We start from the raw sequence: 18484 nt of genomic DNA on the forward strand, positions 1-18484 counted from the left end.
AGCCCTGAGGTAAGGGACAAAGGACCCCAGCTCTGACACACTGTGGGCATTACACTGGGAGAGGAAGTGGGCAGTTTCTATACCAGGGGGACTGCTGCAGGGGCAGGGGCGGAGGTGGCATGGCTCAGTGGCCTTGACATCCACCCAAGGCCAGTCTCTTTAAGTGTTATGCATTTGGCACTAGTAGCAGCCAGACAAAAACCCCTTTTTAAAGAGCTGATAAAGAAAAGAACAGAGACCCCAGGGTAAGGTCTGGAGACTCGGGAACAAGGGTTCAAAGGGTACCAGATGAAAGGGAAGCAAGTCATAGTGTCAGGGCAGAAGTAAGGAAAAGGTCAATGGCTCTCTCATCCCCTTGGCCTGACTATTCTTGTCCACACAGAAGGAACTGAAGACAGGTGCGGAGGACTCACACTTTCAGATTTTCACCTCCCAGTTCATCTGAAAGGGAATACATACACAGGTCACATTGATCATTTACAGTAACATTTCAACAACCGCTAAATGTTCTTTATGAAGAGAAAGAAATAACTTCAAGCGAATCGCGTTTATTTATTTATTTAAAAAAACATTTTTTAAACTTTGTGTGTGTGCCATGGCACACATGTGGAGATCACAGGACAATTTGTAGGAGATAGTTCTGTCCCTCTACCATGCAGGGGCCAGAGATCAAACTCAGGACATCAGGCTCTGGCAAATGCCTTAGCTCACTGAGTCATCTGGAGTCCAGTAATCATATTTTAAAGGAAGCAATTATTAACCTCCAAGAATCACATTTAAAACAATTTTTTTTTTTTTTGGTCTCTTTGAGACAGGGTCTCCCTGTAAGCCCCAGCTTGCCTGGAACTCACTATGTAGACCAGGTTGAACTTGATTTCACAGAGATCCTCCTGTCTTTGCCTCATGAGTGCTGGGACCAAAGGTGTGCCCAGGTAAATCGCATATCAAAGGAGCATTTATTAACCTCCAAGTATCACATTTCTGTTATTTATGTATTTATTAGTTATTTATCTATTTGTATGAGTGTTATGCCTGAATGTGTGTAAGTGCACCCGTGTTTTACAGTGCCCGTGGAGGACAGAAGAGGGTGTTGGATCCCCTGGAACTGGAGTTACAGACAATTGTTACCTTCCAAGTAGGTGCAGAGATTCGAACCCAGGTCTTCTGTAAGAACAGCCAGTGCTCTTAACCACTGAGCCATCTTTCCAGGCCCCAAGCATTACATTTTTTAAAGGAGCAATCATTAACCTCCAAGTCCCACAGCTTAGTCTGCCATATTGAAACCAGGCCTTAATCCCTGTAGAATCACAGACTCTGCTTTCTTTTAGAGACATGAGCTCCCCAGAGAGTATTCAATTCTGGTCAGATGCTCACCTTTATTATTTTTGTACCCACAGGAAGAGGAAAAGCGTTGTCAGGAATGAGAGGAAGGTTAAAAGAGAGGGCATACTTCTTGGCCCCCTTCAATAAAACATCCCAGGATCATCTCATGACACCGTGCTGAGCACTATGCTTCTGTCCTCTTGCCCTGGAATCTGGGTGACTCCATTAAGAGATGGTCTTTACCCTGAACCTTTAATGACTGAATCCCTCGTATCTCTCAGGAAGCCCTTCCCACCTTTATTTAAGGAAGGTCCATCTCTCCAGTTGCTCCCTGGCTTTGCACATTGCTCTTCTCCTTCAGAGAACTGCTTAGTTTCTCATTTATCAGTCCATCGCTTTGATTCTGTTTCATGTCTTTCCTACTAAGGCCAGGATCCTAAGGGGCCAGCATTGTGTCTGTTGTTTGTTGTGACATTCTGCTAGCATAGTTCCTGGCAAATGCCTAGTAAATTTCATTGAACAGATGAATAGATCTTAATCCCACTTTTCCAGCAATGAGATTAAATTCATGTCTGATATTTTAGACCTAGCATTATTTTAATGGCGGAACTTCCAACAAGCCTGCCTTTGTGGCTGCTGATTAGGCTGAGAGTCATGTACTAGTTGACAAAATGGCTCTAATACAATTCAGACTCCAAATGAACAGGTGGCCAAAATCAGAGCCTGCCACCTAAGCTCAAGCTGTTTGATTTGGCAGAGAGACCAACACCCCCAGAGAAGTGAATCAGGTATGCATGTGGGTGTGTACCATAGACCATGGCACCTTGCTTAACATGAAAACCACTGGAAAGCAAACCCCTTTGTAGAGGTCCCCAGACAGTCAGATATTCCTGATTCCTGGCAGTCAGAGGCCTACGGAAATGCAGGTTCCCAGCAAGGGAACACAGCCAGCAGGCACCTGGAACTGAGCTTGGCGTGGTACAAGCTGCTGTCACATCAGGCTGGTTGACAAGCTTCAATGGCACGGCCAATCCAGGAGAGCTGGGACAGATGCAAGTTTCATGCCATCACTGCTTGCCTTAGAGACACTGTAGCTTCTGTCCTCTGCCCCCAAACAGAATCTGAAGACACCTGACTCCCCAGAAACTTAGATGGGAGAAAGAAATTAACTTCATTTTATGTATTTTATAGCTACAGTTTTGTTATCATTGTTTGAGATTGGGACTCATGTAGCCCAGGCTGACTTAAAACTTACTACATAGCTGAGAATGACCTGGAATTCTGATCCACTTGCCTCAAACTCCTGAGTACTGGCATTACAAGTGTACACCACCCTGCGTGGTTTATGTAGTGCTGGGGGTCAGACCCAGGACAAAATGCATTCTAGGCAAACACTCTACCAACTGATTTACATCCCCAGCCTTACACAAATGGTTTAAATCTAAAATTTACTGGCTCTTTCCTTAAGCAGTTTTCCTTTAAACAAAGTTCCTACACAATTGGAACTCTACAGGTGACCCATAAAAAGCCCCCTGTTCTGCCACTCCCTCTTCCCTACTTAATCCTCACTAATTTCTCGGAGAGTGAGAGACTCCACAGTCCCACCGTTGTGGGCACAGATTCCTCTCTATAATCTGGGCTCCCTGTAGGCTTGGAGGTGAGCAAGAGCTGACCTGCACACAGATGATGGAAAAGTTTAAAAATCCATTACCAAAGTGCTCCAGATGCACCAAATGAGAAGCTCCCATAATCAGTATTAAAAGGGAGCAAAAAGCCTTCTGTGGCCTCATCTTCCCAGCTCCAAAGCCATTACCCCTGCCCCAGCCACCATGGCAACAGAAAAACATCTGGGAGAGCACACAAGAGCAGAGCATTAAGCCAGGAGGGAGACCAATTACTTGTCCTCAGCAATCAGGGCCTGCCTGTTCCACTCCACCTGGCCTACATCTCTTTATTAATAGCCACTGACTCCCTTTGCAACCTGGATTTAATGCAGCTCTTAGGCAGTGCACCCACCCCTACTGGATTCCGTTTGCCTCTTTCCATCCTTCGATGTCATAGCCTCCCACTCACCTTGTTCTTCTCCCTTAGTTCCTGCCTTTCGCCCACTTATCCCAACAAGACCTTCTCCAGCCCCTCTCCTCTGTGCCTTGGACCATGGGATTGTTGGCCTGGGAACTGAGGGAAGGAGTCACTCTGGCCTCTTGGCTTCTAGGCTGAGCAGTGTGCAAGAGAATCTTTCTTGGGAGACTCACTAAGCAGGGCCAGGCAGCAGGTAGCCACAGTCTCTTCCGAGTGATGATCCCCTGCCCATGTTTTCTCAGCAGTTCTTTGAGAGACACTCAGCACATCAAAACCATGTTGAGATGAGGTTGTGCCCTGCCCTAAGTTACTCTGTTATGTTTGCACATGTATCAGATTAGAGACGCATGTGCAAACATCTAAGTGTTAGTAGCATTAAAAATGAGTCTTTCTGTAGGAAACAGTATATTTTAAAATGAAATGGAGATCTTTTCTAAATGTTAAAAACTCATTCAATTTTATGTCTTACAGGGTTTATACTCAGCTCAGTATTGTATAACTATTAATTCAACTGTGAACCTAAAAATTTATAGCCACTTTTGAAAGAGATGTATCTTTGCTCTGGAAATTGTTATTGAATATGTTAAAGCTGTAATGAAATGCTTCTTCTAAACATGTGGTTATTAAATAAATTAAAAACAAAACAGTGTTCTTTTCAGACTGTGTCTTGCCCTGAGAGACTCCATTTTATAAGCAGAATTTGACTCCATCTTGAAAGTAGAGGATGACTGTGTACCTGGGTGGACACATGAATAATACCATCTGTTTAGAACTACCCACAAGACACAGGCTGATAAATAAGTAACTTACTCCTGAAAGTAGAAGGGTGCCACTGTATACATTTATCAAAGTAAATTGAGACTGTAGGAGCACTCGGGTAGATTAAAATCATATGGGGGGATGGAGAGATGGATCAGTGGTTAAGAGCACTGGCTACTCTTGTAGAGGACCCAGGTTTGATTCCCAACAGCCACATGACAGTTAACAACCATCCATAAGTCCAATTCCAGGAGACTCCAATGACCTCTTCTGACTCCTCGGGCATTGCACAACATGGGTGCATTTATACACATGCAGGCAATACACTCATACACATAAGATAAAAATAATAAAATATTTTAAAATCATATCAGGAAAAACAGGCCTGAGAAGTTGCCAGGCTGAAGGAAGGGTACAACTTCACAAAGACAGGACAACTTAACACTGTGATGGTGACAACCCCACCCTCCTGTCATCTGATCACTTAGTGCATGAGCATGTGTGTGTGTGTGTGTGTCTGTGCGTGTGTGTGTGTGTGTGTGTGTGTGTGTGTGTGTGTGTAGGGACTGACTGACACACAGAGAACTTCAGACTGTCCCAGGGGCTTGAGCTTGGCTTGGTCCCAGCTGAACTACAGCCTACTACAATTGCTGTCTGTCTGTCTACCTGTACATTAGCTTGGACCCAGTCCTGCCCTTTACCTTTACAGCCTCCACTGCATTTCACTTCCGTAGCTCAGCTCTGACTCTGCAGCCTGACTCTACAACAGCTACAGTTGTACCTGCAGCAGACCTCCACTCTGTCTGTACCTGCAGCAGACCTCCACTCTGTCTCTGTACCTGCAGCAGACCTCCACTGTCTGTACCTGCAGACCTCCACTCTGTCTGTACCTGCAGCAGACCTCCACTCTGTCTGTACCATTTCACTTCCGTAGCTCAGCTCTGACTCTGCAGCCTGACTCTACAACAGCTACAGTTGTACCTGCAGCAGACCTCCACTCTGTCTGTACCTGCAGCAGACCTCCACTCTGTCTCTGTACCTGCAGCAGACCTCCACTGTCTGTACCTGCAGACCTCCACTCTGTCTGTACCTGCAGCAGACCTCCACTCTGTCTGTACCTGCAGACCTCCACTCTGTCTGTACCTACAGACCTCCACTCTGTCTGTACCTGCAGCAGACCTCCACTCTGTACCTGCAGCAGACCTCCACTCTGTCTGTACCTGCAGACCTCCACTCTCTCTGTACCTGCAGCAGACCTCCACTCTATCTGTACCTGCAGCAGACCTCCACTCTGTACCTGCAGCAGACCTCCACTCTCTCTGTAACTGCAGCAGACCTCCAACTCTCTCTGTACCTGCAGCAGACCTCCACTCTGTCTGTACCTGCAGACCTCCACTCTGTCTGTACCTACAGACCTCCACTCTCTTTGTTTCCTTCCCTCCGAAGCTCTCTTTGCATACTTATCGGGTTTCCTAGCTTTGCCTTCTCAGGCGGTTTTGAAATTCCTGAGCTCTGCTGTGGCCTCTTTAACCCCTTTGTAGCCACTCTGTAAGGTACATATATACAGGTATAGATACAAACATATATGTGACATGTAATGTATGATCTGAAATTTAATATTAGTAATTAATATTGTGGTAAAAGAACCTGTGTATGCTTTGATAGGCTATAATGGCTTGAATGAATGTCTCCCATAGGCTCCACGTATTTGAACACTTGGTCCCCATTTGGTGGTGGTGTTGGGGAGAGTCCCAGAACCTTTAGGGCGAGTGGTCATGCCAGAGGAAACACGTCACTGGGGACAGACTTTGAGAGTAGACAGCCACACCCACTTCAGTCTGGCTGTCTCTGCTTCCTGTGTCTGCTTGAAGATGTGATGTCTCCGTCTTCTGCTTCGGCTGCCTCTGCTTCCATGCCTTCCCACCATAATGGACTCTGAGCCTCTGGAACCACGGGTCAAATAAGCTCTTCCTTCTATAAGTTGCCTTGGTCATGGTGTTTTATCACAACAACAGAAAAGTAGCTCATACACATGCTATCACCTCAAAGCCACAGTGTCAAAAAAGAGGATTAAGACAAGCTCTTGGTTCTTTTGGACTTCAAAGAGGGCATAATGTGACAGAAAAGAATGATCCAAGCAAAAGAAAATTTAACAACTCCCAAACGGACAGGTGGCCTGCTTCTGAGGACTGCGACTGCTCTGACAAGGAAGTGTGGAGGAGGTGCTGAGACAGCACAAAGGAGGTGGTGAAGAGTATCATTGAAAGAGGGATTGCTTAAGCTTTCTATAAACTTAAGAGCTGGGCACTGAAGAAAGAGGTGGCAGTTTGCCAAGTAGACAAGAAGAGAGTCCATCAAAAAGGAGTGGTATATTCACCAGGCCTGGAGGAGTCCTGAAAATCAGGTCAGACTCTGGACCAGCAGATGCTTAGCCAGGGCTACGGTGGTGTGGGATATTTGTAGGATGCTAGGGCTCTGTTTTCCACAATACAGACTGCTCCTCACATGCAAATGTCTGTGGAACTAAAAGACTTGAACAACACAGTTCAGTGAAAGGCTTAATCACATGACCGGAGGACGCCAGCCTCCCTTCCCCAGCCCACACTCCACTAAACAAAGCCAGCTGTGGGGCTGTGGTTTGGCAGGAAACTCCTACTTCCTTTGGGATTAAAAAGGGAGGAAAAGGAAAGGAAAGCCAGACGCTGTGGCTCATGCCTGTAGCCCAGCTACTACGGAGACCGAGGCAGGAAGATTGCTTGAGTCCATGAATTTAAGGCCAGCCTGAACAACATAGTATGCCCTTTTCTCAAAAAGAGGGGAGGGTGTCCAGACAGCCCTGCTAGCTCTTGCTTTAACTTCAGCTTACAAAGGCACTCCCACGTGATCACTGTTGCTAGGCTACTCTAAATTAATTTCTATCAGTGGGAAATGGTCCCCCTTCTTCCATGGTATCTATTTTACCAGCTCCTTTCGTGAAAAGAAACACACTTCAGAGCTTCTCTGGCTCTCATCTGCCTTATCTGCTGGCTGTGCCTATCACCATTGCAGCTCCTGCCCAGAGCTTCATGGCTACCCTTGTGTGGGCACAGAGAGCAAGGAAAGGGGGCCTGAAGGACCCAGAACGAATTTTCTATACATGGCACACTGCATATCTTATAAGAAAATCTCCTATTCTTTGAGTAATGTTTGGAATGGGTTTTAAAAACTTCAATTTAAAAGCTGATGCCAGGGAGCTGGAGAGATGGCTCAGGGGTTAAGAGTACTAGTTGCTCTCCCAGAGAACCTGGGTTCAGTTCCCAGGACCCACATGGTGGCTAACAACCATCCATGGCTCCAGTTCCATGAGATCCGACGTCTTTTTCTGACCTCTGTGAGCATTGTATGACAAGGGTACACTTGCATGCAGGCAAAACACTCACATAAATAATAAATAAATAAATTAATTAATTAATTTAAAAAATATTTTAAACACTTGACACCAGGACCGGTGAGAGCACTCAACAAGTAAAGGCACTTGCCACCACACCTAACAACCTGAGTTTGATCACCAGGACCCACATGGTAGGAAGAGAGGACCATTCCCCATAAGGTGTCCTCTGACCTCAGTATTTGTGCTGTAGCATGCATGCCCTCACACATACACACATACATGAGTGAATGAATGAATGAATGAATGAATGAATAGAACTTTTAAAAACTGAAGCCAATCATTCTTACCAGCACAAGCCAAAGGTATCCCAAGTCTGCCTGGAGCCCAGAGCTACCTGAATATTAGTGTCTGGCACTTCTGTACCATACTTTTAAAGTGGACCTCTGACTTCGAGAATTTTCTATCTTGTTCTTGAAGTGATGTCAGTAATCTTTAGCCAGTCAGTAATTTCCTAATAAACATGCAGCCTCAGCGTGAACAAGGACAGTGTTTTACTCCTCCCTTTTCAAGATCAAATTAGGATGTGGAATATGGGATGGGGGTGGAATAATATCCATGAAAGAAACATGGAGGGAAGACCCCTTTTCTTGGGAGGACGCTGAACTCTCCAACCTTTCATCCTTAACCTTAATCTGGTCCACCACTTCACCTGCCTGACCCTTTCCCCCCATAGTAGGAAATGCCCGACATGGTCCAAGATTCTACAGGACCCTTATTTGAAGTAGGTACCCTACTAGCAGCAGTGTATTATAATTTCAGTGTGACTGAAAACATTTAAAAAAACAGAATATAGCATTATTAACTTGAAAACCTCAGTGAAATATATCACTCATCACTTACTACCTTAACCTTCAACTCCAAGCAAACATCAGGCCACTACTCACATGTCTGTAAAGCACTTTGAGATCCTTGGCTAGAAGGCTCTGTGAAAAAGAAAAAAAAAAAAAGTATTTTTTTTCTGATGATTCACTAATGTATAAAGTAAATTGTCTGAAAATGAAAATATGCCAATTACTTGCCTTGTTTAGTTCTCTTTCTTTTAACGTATGTTGCGATAAGAACCACTGTTAGAAGCAGGAGGACCAGTACAGCCAGTGGGATCACCACCATCAATATAAACTCCAACTGACTGGAATCCTCAGCAGTGGAGGTAGAATTTGTTTCTGTAGTTAATGCTTCTGTGGTCACTATTGACAACGTACTTGTTGTAAGCTCTTCATACGTTGATGTTTCTTCTGAGGGGCTGTATCCTGAGTCGACTAACTCCTCAACAGTACCTGTGGGAATGTATACAAAACTGAGATTGCCATAGGGATAAAACTAAGATGTTATAGTTTCAATGATTTTTAAATTTACCCTAGATGCATTCGATGCTGAGCTTGATGCACTGCACTTGCCCTTCCAGATCAGTGTGACCCAGGTATTGATTTGACATAATGGAGCTCACACTGGGAGTATACTGAACATGGAATCAGAGCACAGAGATAAACCACCCAGAAACACAGTCTAGCCTCGACCAGACACTTTAGACACACTTACGGGCACTGGAGGCTGATCATGTCTTAGACAATTGCCCAAGCCATGTCGGGTGATATTCCATGTCATCAACTATATGGTATCAGGATATTTTGATAGTTTCTAAGTAAATTTAAATTTACAATTACTGAATCTGAAATGCATGTCATAAAATACACTTACATGTAAAGTAACGGGCCTAGCTATTTAGCTCTGTGCTAGAGTGCTTTCCTGCTAAGCACAAGGCCTGGATTCAATTCTCAGGTTGGTGGAAATTCTTTCTAAAGTTAAAGATATGATACACAGGGAAAGGTCAACTGCTTTAAGTCATACTCTGGCTAGGCCACACCTCCACAGGATGACCAAACTGGACAGTGCAAAGCCATTTCAATGTTTTATCTTTCTTTATAATTTCATCATAGTGAATTCCTCTGATTCAGGTTAAAACAATAAAACTATTTGTTTGGTTACAGTTATGGGCCATTTGTAGATTACCCCGCCCCCATTCCTATATTAATCCCTAATCTCTAATGTGATAATTAGGAGGTAGGGCCCCCAAGATGGGATTAATTCCCTTACAAGAAAAGGAAGAGGTAGAAGCTGGAGAGATGGCTCAGAGGTTAAGAGCATTTGCTGCTCTTGCAGAGGACTGGAGTCGGTTCCCATCACCTGCATAAGTTGGCTCACAACCACCTGTAGTTCCAGTTCCAGGAGATCCAATAAATGCCCTCTTCTGGCTTCTGGGGGTACTTGCATGCACATGTTCATACTTATTTACAGACACAAATAGTACACATTTTAAACAAAAAAGGAAGAAGAAAGGAAGGAAAAGAAAAAAGAAAAGAAAAAAAGAAGGCCAATGAGACATGTCAGTGTACCCTCAAATAGTAAATAACAGTGAATGCCCTGATGGAATGCTTACTATGTGCTAGGTACTGGGGTAAACCTGAGTCAACTAATCTGACTCCACAGCTTTACTGTCCCCACTTTACAGATTTGGGGAGCCATCCAATCACTTGGGTTAAGTTATACTGGTGCTCAGGGGACTTGTTTCTGTGGGTTTTTTTTTTAGACAGGGTCTCACTGTGTTGCCCAGGCTGGTGTCAAACTTTGAGTCTCCTGAGAACGGGGATCACAGGTGTGCTCCACCACTCCCAAGTGATGCACAGGGTTCTGCAGTGGCATTTGCCAAAGCCTTGGTTTCAAGTGGCAGACAGGGATCTGCTCACAGCTCTGTTAGTATTTGTGGGAACTTGGACAAATTATTTTCCCTTAATGACTTACTGCTGTAGGCTACGTGACTAAGGCGTGATCCTTGAGGTCCCATCTATTTCCACATCACTATGTTGATCCTAACGTACATACATTGTTTTTCACTAAAAAATGTTTGATGGCTGGAGAGTGGCTCAGTGGTTAAGAACACTGGTTGTTCTTGCAGAAGACTAGGGTTTGAATCCCAGCACCCACATAGCAGCTAACAGCTGTAACTCCAGTCCCAGGGGATCCGACAGCTTCTTCTGACCTCCATAGGCATTGTACAACATGGGTGCACTTACCTACATGCAGGCAATACACGCATACACATAAAATAAAAATAAATAAATAAAATTAAAAAAAAAATTTTTTGAGACAGGTTCTCACTCTGTAGCCCTGACAGAGCAGACTGGCCTTGAACTCTCAGAGATCTACCTGCCTCTACCTCCCAAAGTGCTGAGGTTAAAGGCGTGTGCCACCATACTCAGCTTTCATTTAAAAAATTTAACAGATAACATACACATGGTATTAACCTCACAAAAGAAGTTTCTCAGGACGACTCTTTCCCTTCCTTACTCAGTTTCCTCACCCAGAGGTAAGAACACTTTCTGCTGCCTCCCAAAGAATCACTATGCACACAAGAGTCTAAGTGTTGCGTTCCTATTTTCTTGTAACACAAATGGTAGCAAAATTTACAAGCTGCTCTGCCTCTTTCTTTATTCTCTAAAATATTTATCTTGAAGGTTAGTTTGAGTGTATATAGAGAGCCACATTTCCCTCCCAGTTATTTGGATGTGTCACCACTGTGGTGGTTAGAATGAGAATGCCCCCCATAGGCTCAGGTATTTGAACACTTGATTTTGCCACCATGCTTGCTGCCAGGCATCCCTACCATGATGGATTCTTTTCTCCTCCTCCCCCCGCCCTCCTCCTCCTCGTCCTCGTCCTCGTCCTCCTCCTCCTCCTTCGTGTTTGTTTTTGAGACAGGGACCCCCTGTACTTCCACCTGGCCAAGAACTAGGCTGGCTAGCCTTGATCTCACAAAGATTCACCTGCTTCTGCCTCCCTAGTGCTGGGATTAAAAGTATGAGCCACCATGCCCAGGCATGATGGACTCTTATCTCTCTGGAACCATAAGCCAAAATAAACTTTTATTTTGATCTAGTGTTTTGTCACAGCAACAGAAAAGTAACTAATATAATCACCAAATTCTTATGATGGAAATTTAGGTTATTCCTCTTGCATTTCCAATTCTGCTGTAATAGCCATACCTGTTAATCAGTTGGCACATGAGCAAGTTCAGTGTACCTTGAACGGGGAGGACAGGGTGTTGGGTACAGGGTAAGGAGACAGCATCACAGCACTCTTGACGATCTGACCTCTAAACTCCCTAAGACAACTCTGCCCCAGAAACTGAGTGGAGAAAGGCTAGGTGTGCAGGGAATCTTACATCAAAAGGAGAAAAATTGAAGACATAGTCAATCAGCCCCAAGAGTTTGTGGGAAGAAGACTCAAACGAGCCGGCAGACCAGGGCCTTAGAATCCAGCCAGTAAACAGGAATGGGTCACCAAGGTGCTGTAGCTGAGAGTTAGGGAGAAAACCAGAAACCAAAAAAACAACAAAACAAAACACCAAGGTGGATTCAAGAGGAAAAGCCAGAGAAGGCAAGGGGTGGGGTAGGGTGCGGGAGTATGCTGGAGCTAGCACAGTGGTTTTTCCCATAGCCAGTGTGTTAAAGCAACTTTTGACCCAATGGACATGGGGGAACTCCTAAACCATACTCGGTCTCTGTGACGGCTAATCGTGGGTGTCAACTTGACTGGATCTAAGATTAACTAAAATGAGAGAGACCTTCTTAATTGGATCATCTGAAGCTGGAAGATACACCTTAAATGTGGGTGTTTCTTCCTGATGGCAACCGGTATTAAAGGCCATGGCAGAGGAGAGAGCTTACTTTTTGCAGCTTGCCTTCTCTCTCACTGGTGAGTTCATCTTGGGCTGTAGACTGAAGATGAGCAGAACCCTTGGAATTCATCAGACCTTCAGCGCTAGATTGGGACTACTGAGACATGCAGCCTCGTGGACTGAGCAACTACCAGATTCTAAGGCTCTGCAGTGTGGTGTGGCCATTGTTGGACTACTTGGACTCTATCCTGTGAGCTAATATGTACATAGAAGTGCTGGAGAGGTGGTTCAGCACTTAAGAGCACTGGCTGCTCTTGCAGAAGCCTAGGGTTCAGGTCCTAGCATCCACATGGCAGCTAACAACAGTCTGTAACTCCAGTTTCAGGGGACCTAATACCCTCTTCTGGCCTCTGAAGGCATAGGCATGCATATGGTACACATATATAAATACAGGCAAACACACATAAAATAAAAATAAATAGCTAAGTGTGGTATCCCAACACTTGGGAGACAGAGGCAGGTGGATCTCTGTGAGATAGAGGCTAGCCTGATCTATACAGTGAGTTCTAGGCCAGCTGGGGCTACAGGGAGATCCTGTTTCAAAAAAATCAAAAATAAATAAATAGATATATTTTTAATAACCCAACTGTTTGTTGACAGTATTCACACAAACACATCTGGGACTCACAGTTCACATATCCGATGAGGACCCTAAGGGGAACAGCCAGCCACACATACCCTTTATCACCATTCTGAGCATCATTATCTGGTGGAAATGACTTTGCTTCTTGATGACTCAAATGAGTTAACTTCTCTTTTTTGAAAGTGGAACAGATGTGCAATCAAGATCTAGGGTGTGTTGTGCTGATACTTTGTAGGCACATTTGTCTTGCTGAGGATCTTGTGTGTGCTAAGAACATGCTCTCTACCCCACACCCTGCTTGTTTTGAAAATCAGCAAGGGTTATTTTATACCAGCTGATCCAATGCCATACTACTAATGCCATGTGAAATAAAGCAATGGTAAGAGACCATTACCTAACTCAGGGTATCATGAGTTATGTTGGACCTTAATCTGATGCCCTGTGTTTGCCTTTGTCAATTATGTAGAGTGCATGCTCAAACCATTTAGACACTCTTACAATTCAGACAATGAAGTGAAACAAAGCCCAGCTGGTGTTCCAGGTTCTCTCTCTTGCTCTGTGGAGTAATCAGCCATTTGTGAGTTTCAGGATGCTCAAGAAACCAAACCCAAGACTTCTACCTACTTGTCACCCCTGTTCTCTGTATACGGCAAAGAGTCCAATTAGTGTTAAGAGGAGAAGACATAAACAAAGGGGCTGGAAATGTAGCTCAGTTGGTAGAATGAATGAAGCCCCTGGGTTCAACCCCCAGCACTGCAGCACTGGGCATGGTAGCGCATGCCTATAATGCTAGCACTTTAGAGATAGAGGAAGGAGAATCAGAAGTTTGAGTCATCCTTGACTACAAAGACAGTTTAAGGCCAGCCTGGGCTATAGGAGATTGTTTCAAACAACAAACTAATAAACCAAGGAGTTCTCCAGCAGTTCTGCCTCAGCTACACATTTCCTTCCTTTGGACACCTAATAAACCTGATGCTCAGATCTCATCCCAAACGCATTGCATCAATAACTGAGGCCTCAATGTGTTTTACCAGGGCAAAGGTGGAGACCCACATCTAAAGTCTCTCTACTTCCAGGTCCCCCTTGGGCCACCTCAACTCATTCTTTTCTAATGTTCTGTCTGTGAACTTGACAAGAGCCCTGGAAAGCCTGCCTTTGCAGCTGCCAACTCTATCAGCAGAGCCCAATAGCTCACAGGTCATCACTGAAGCCTGAGCCCCTAGAAGATGCTGGCCAGGATGTTAGGACAGGACCATGATAAGCACAGAGCTCTTCTCTTTCTGAATAAGAAATGCTGGCTAGACTTTAGAACCTGCATCTCCAAAAGAGGTCTACTGATAGAGCAGTATGGTGGTTTAAGCCTATGGTCACTAGAACCATCTGGAAAGCTTTGTGAAACACAGACTGCCAGGTGCTTCTCCCAGAGTTCTGCTGTAGTAAGTTGAGGCGGGCGCAAGAATCTGTTTTTCTAATAAGTTCCCCAGGTTTTACTACTGCTGTGATAAAAGACCATGACCAACCAAAAGCAACATAAGGAAGAAAAGGTTCATTTTAGCATTTGGTTCCAGAGAGCTAGAATGTACAACGGCAGGCAAGGCCTAGCAGCAGGAGCAGGAAGCAGAGTGAGACCATTTCATTCATACACAGGAAAGAGATAGGGAGAACAGGAAGTGGGGCCAAGCTAAAAACCTTCAAAGCCTGCCTCCAGTGATGCACTTCCTCCAGCAAGGCTCCACATCCTAAAAGTTCCATAACCTCCCCAAACAGCGCCACCAACTGAAGAGAAAGTGTTCAAATACATGAGCCTATTGGGGGGCATCTCTCATTCAAACCACCACAGTCACTGGTCTGGGGGTCATTGCCTAAATAATTTCATTTGCTTGTGTGATTAATCATGCTTGTTCTCAACAGTTACAGTCCCTTAGCATCACAGGTTATTTGATGCTATCTAGAGATGTAGTCTGGGTAACTGTGTGTGTGCGTGTGTGTGTGTGTGTGTGTGTGTGTGTGTGTGCACGCGCTAGGAGAGGAGTCCAACCCAGGGCCTTGCCCATGCTAAGCACGTACTCTATTGCTGAGCTATAGCCCCAGTTCCAACGGTATTTCTTAAAAACTTCCAAGATAACTCCAGTAAATATGTTTGCTGTGCTGAGAATCACTGAGTTAAATCATGAATGAGTGGATGTTATTTTAATTTGCTATTACTCATGATGACAGTCCTTATTAGTTTTAAATGTGACTGAGGAACCGTACCCAGAGAAAAGCCTTCAGGAGCAAAATTAATAGGTGTTTACGCCATTAAGCAGTTGATCTTTTCTAGTGATTTCTTTTTAAAAATTAATTGTTCAGCATTTGTGGAACCTGACTGTAGTGCGGCCAGGGACAAAACTGGAACAAATGGCCTTACCAGACACACCAGGTACCAGCCTAGCTGAGGGAGGATGACTGTGTGTGATATGTAGAGATGCTAGCTGGGTAGCAGGTGACACTATTGAGACTGCCGTGCTCATGGACTCCAGACAGTACTCCAAAGTGCTTGCTCGACCCTTTCTCTAACTTGCTCATAAAGCAGCACTAAATGATTATTTGTCTGAAATTATTTCTATCATGTACATCTTTTCCTTGAAGACCTTTGTCCTCTACCCAGTAGCTCTGCCAGCTTGCTCTGAGGGAGGACAGTGAGGATGCTACTGCCATGGAGCTCACAGATCTTGCATCTGGACCCCATACTATTTGCTTAGCTCACCACAAGCTCAGCACTGCTTGACAGACAACTGTAGGGCAGACACAACCAAAATGATAAAAGGCAAATGCATATTATGATGGCTATAAAGAGGAAAGCAGGAAGCGACAGCCCCCCCCCCCCCCCCCCCTTCATGGTTCCTGCACCCCTGCCTAGGACGATTGTGTGAACCTATGGCCCTAAGATCCCTATGGCCCAGAACTTCAGATAGACATCAAGCACCAGAACTTTACCACTGCTCCTTGAAGTGCCGACTTCATGTCTCTGTTTCCCTCCCTTCCTGCAATCAAGAAGATGCATAGGATCCACTCTATGCATCTTTTCTCATTAGCATTTTTGTTTGTTTGTTTGGAGACAGGGTCTCAGGTTTTCCAGGTTGGCCTCCAACTCAATATGTAGGCAGGGATGACGTTCAACTCCCAATCCTCCTGCCTCCACCTCCCTCTCAAGTGCTAGGATTCCATGCTCAGTTTATGCGATATTGGGGCTAGAACCCAGGCTTCATTCATACTAGGCAAGCACTCTGCCAACTGGGCTTCATCCCTAGCCCTCTCATTAACTTTGTCTGTGTGTGTGAGACAGACAGACAGAAAGACAGACAGACAAATAGACAATAGATAGATATATGTAGATGGATAGATGATAGATAGATAGATGATAGATAGATAGATAAATGATAGATAGACAACTAAGCTTCATCCCTAGCCCTCTCATTAGCTTTGTCTGTGTGAGACAGACAGATAGATAGATAGAGAGAGAGAGAGAGAGAGAGAGAGAGAGAGATAGACATCTGAGCTTCATCCCTAACCTTCTCATTAGCTTTGTTTGAGTGTGTGAGATAGATTGATCGATCAACAGATAGATGATAGACAGATAGATAGATGTGTGTTTATGTGTTTGTGTGTATGCATGCATGTGCAAATGTACATATGTGTGTGAGTGTGTGTGTAAGTCAGACGTCAACACCAGGTGTCTTCCTCAGTCATGCTCCATCCTTTTTTCCTTTTATTCATTGAGAAGTGTCTCTCACTGAATCTAGAATTTGCAAATTTGGCTAGGCTGGCTGGTCAGTAAGCTCCAAGGATCCACCTGTCTCTGTCTCCTCAGAACTGAGATTACAGACATGAGTAACCTGGCTTTTGGCCTGAGTGCTGGGGATCCACACTCTGAGCCTCATACTTGTTCACCAAGCACTTTGCTGACTGAGCCATCTCTGCAGTCCCCATATTAGCTTTTAACATGACTCATTACATCAGTGTATTATTTAAAGTTGATCCACCTTGAATTCTTTTTATTCTAATCATCAGTGCTATTTTTTCTTTTCAGAGAGAATCAGATAGGATCAAGTAGGGTGCTACAGCCCTGATTTTGCAGAGAAGCAAACCTTAGTCACTATGTTTCACCTGTCCTCTGAAAGGAGAAACACAGTGACAGGATTAGTGGCTGACCTCAGACTCAGTCTAAATGCTCTTCTAATTTGTGTGTAGTTGCCCACATATGTCTATGATCTTACCAATGAACCAATATAGAGATGACCTTTGGCTGACAAATAATTATTATAATCCTAAATAGTCATTAAGTGAAATATGGGACATCCAGTTAAATTTGAGCATAAGATAAACAATTGATAGATTTTAGTATCTTATGTCATATTCATGTTCCATACTTATTCTAAATTGTAAGGGATATATTCACACACACACACACACACACACACACACACACGAGTTTATCTGAAATTCTCTCATATTTTTATTTACTAAATCTGGCAATCTTAACGGTAAATAAATAAGCAAATAAGCATAACTTTTAGAAGAGTAAGTTAAGTTTTAAGTAAATGAATTTAATGTTGTCAGGGGACAGAAATAACATCTCAGCAAACCTCAGCAACCACTCAATTTCTGAAAATACAATGGGATTAAGAAGCAGGAATAAGAAAAATGGGACTGATTCAGAGAAAAAAGAAAAAAATCAAAATAAAATGAGACTATTTGGTTTTATTTTAAGGGAAAAAAATCCCAGCAGGGCTGGAGTTGTAGCTCAGTTGGCAGAGCGCTTGCCTGGCATGCGTGAAGTCCTGGGTTCTATATAGTACTGTATAGAACTAGGTACGGTGGTGCATGCCTAGAATCCCAACATTTGGGAGGTAGATACTGGAGAATCTGGAGCTCAAAGTCATCCTTGACTACATATCCAATTGGAGGCCATCTCGGATACCTGAGACTCTGCCTCAAAATAACAACAACAAGAAAACGAATAACACCACCAACAAAGCAGAGCAGAGATACCAGCCAGCACTGTGAGTCTTCGTCTGCCTTTATTAATTTCCAGGCATTGTTCCTGTGTTCTCCTCAACAACAGGGGCAGATTTTCCCATCAGTTTTATGTTACATAAATTTCATCTCACATTCTCAAAACAGCTTTTACTGGCTCTGTTGGGGACCCTTGTTGTGTAAAGTAGTAGTCTCTTCATGTCCGGATGGCCCATGGGCTGGGCTCAAATGCAGAGACTCCTTTTTCAACAGGGTGCTTTTCTGGCATCTTCCTGACTCGTCTTTTGAAGTAGCCACCACAAAAACATAGCCTCCGGCTCTGGAAATGCCAGGCTTTCCTGTGTGATTTTTCAGGCAGTCTGGCAGCCTGGCAGGAGCTTACTTCCACATGTAAATGGGGCATCCTAAAAGTACCTATCAGCTAAGGTTTTTACTACCACCCCCATGGTATAAGTGTCCTGGTTTTTCCTCAATAATTGGAGCTGGAGCTGGATTACTAAGACTTGGAGCCGAGCAGAGTGAGGAGAATAAAGAGCTGTAACACGGACTAAGCTGA

The 18484-nt window shown here is 44.3% G+C and overlaps 1 protein-coding gene across 1 annotated transcript in view; it reads right to left on the bottom strand.

The window, feature by feature from the left end:
- Positions 1–18484, bottom strand: part of Tmem154 (transmembrane protein 154) — a 54348-nt gene that overhangs the window by 19480 nt on the left and 16384 nt on the right. The window contains exons 2-4 of the mRNA XM_029556768.1: positions 8614–8871; positions 8479–8517; positions 414–441 (exon numbers count right to left, since the gene is read on the bottom strand). Coding sequence (XP_029412628.1) covers positions 414–441; positions 8479–8517; positions 8614–8871 — 325 coding nt within the window. The remainder of the gene's footprint in view (positions 1–413; positions 442–8478; positions 8518–8613; positions 8872–18484) is intronic.

The sequence above is a fragment of the Nannospalax galili genome, unplaced genomic scaffold (assembly GCF_000622305.1).
Source record: "Nannospalax galili isolate Female #2095 unplaced genomic scaffold, S.galili_v1.0 scaffold305, whole genome shotgun sequence".
Lineage (NCBI taxonomy): Eukaryota > Metazoa > Chordata > Mammalia > Rodentia > Spalacidae > Nannospalax > Nannospalax galili.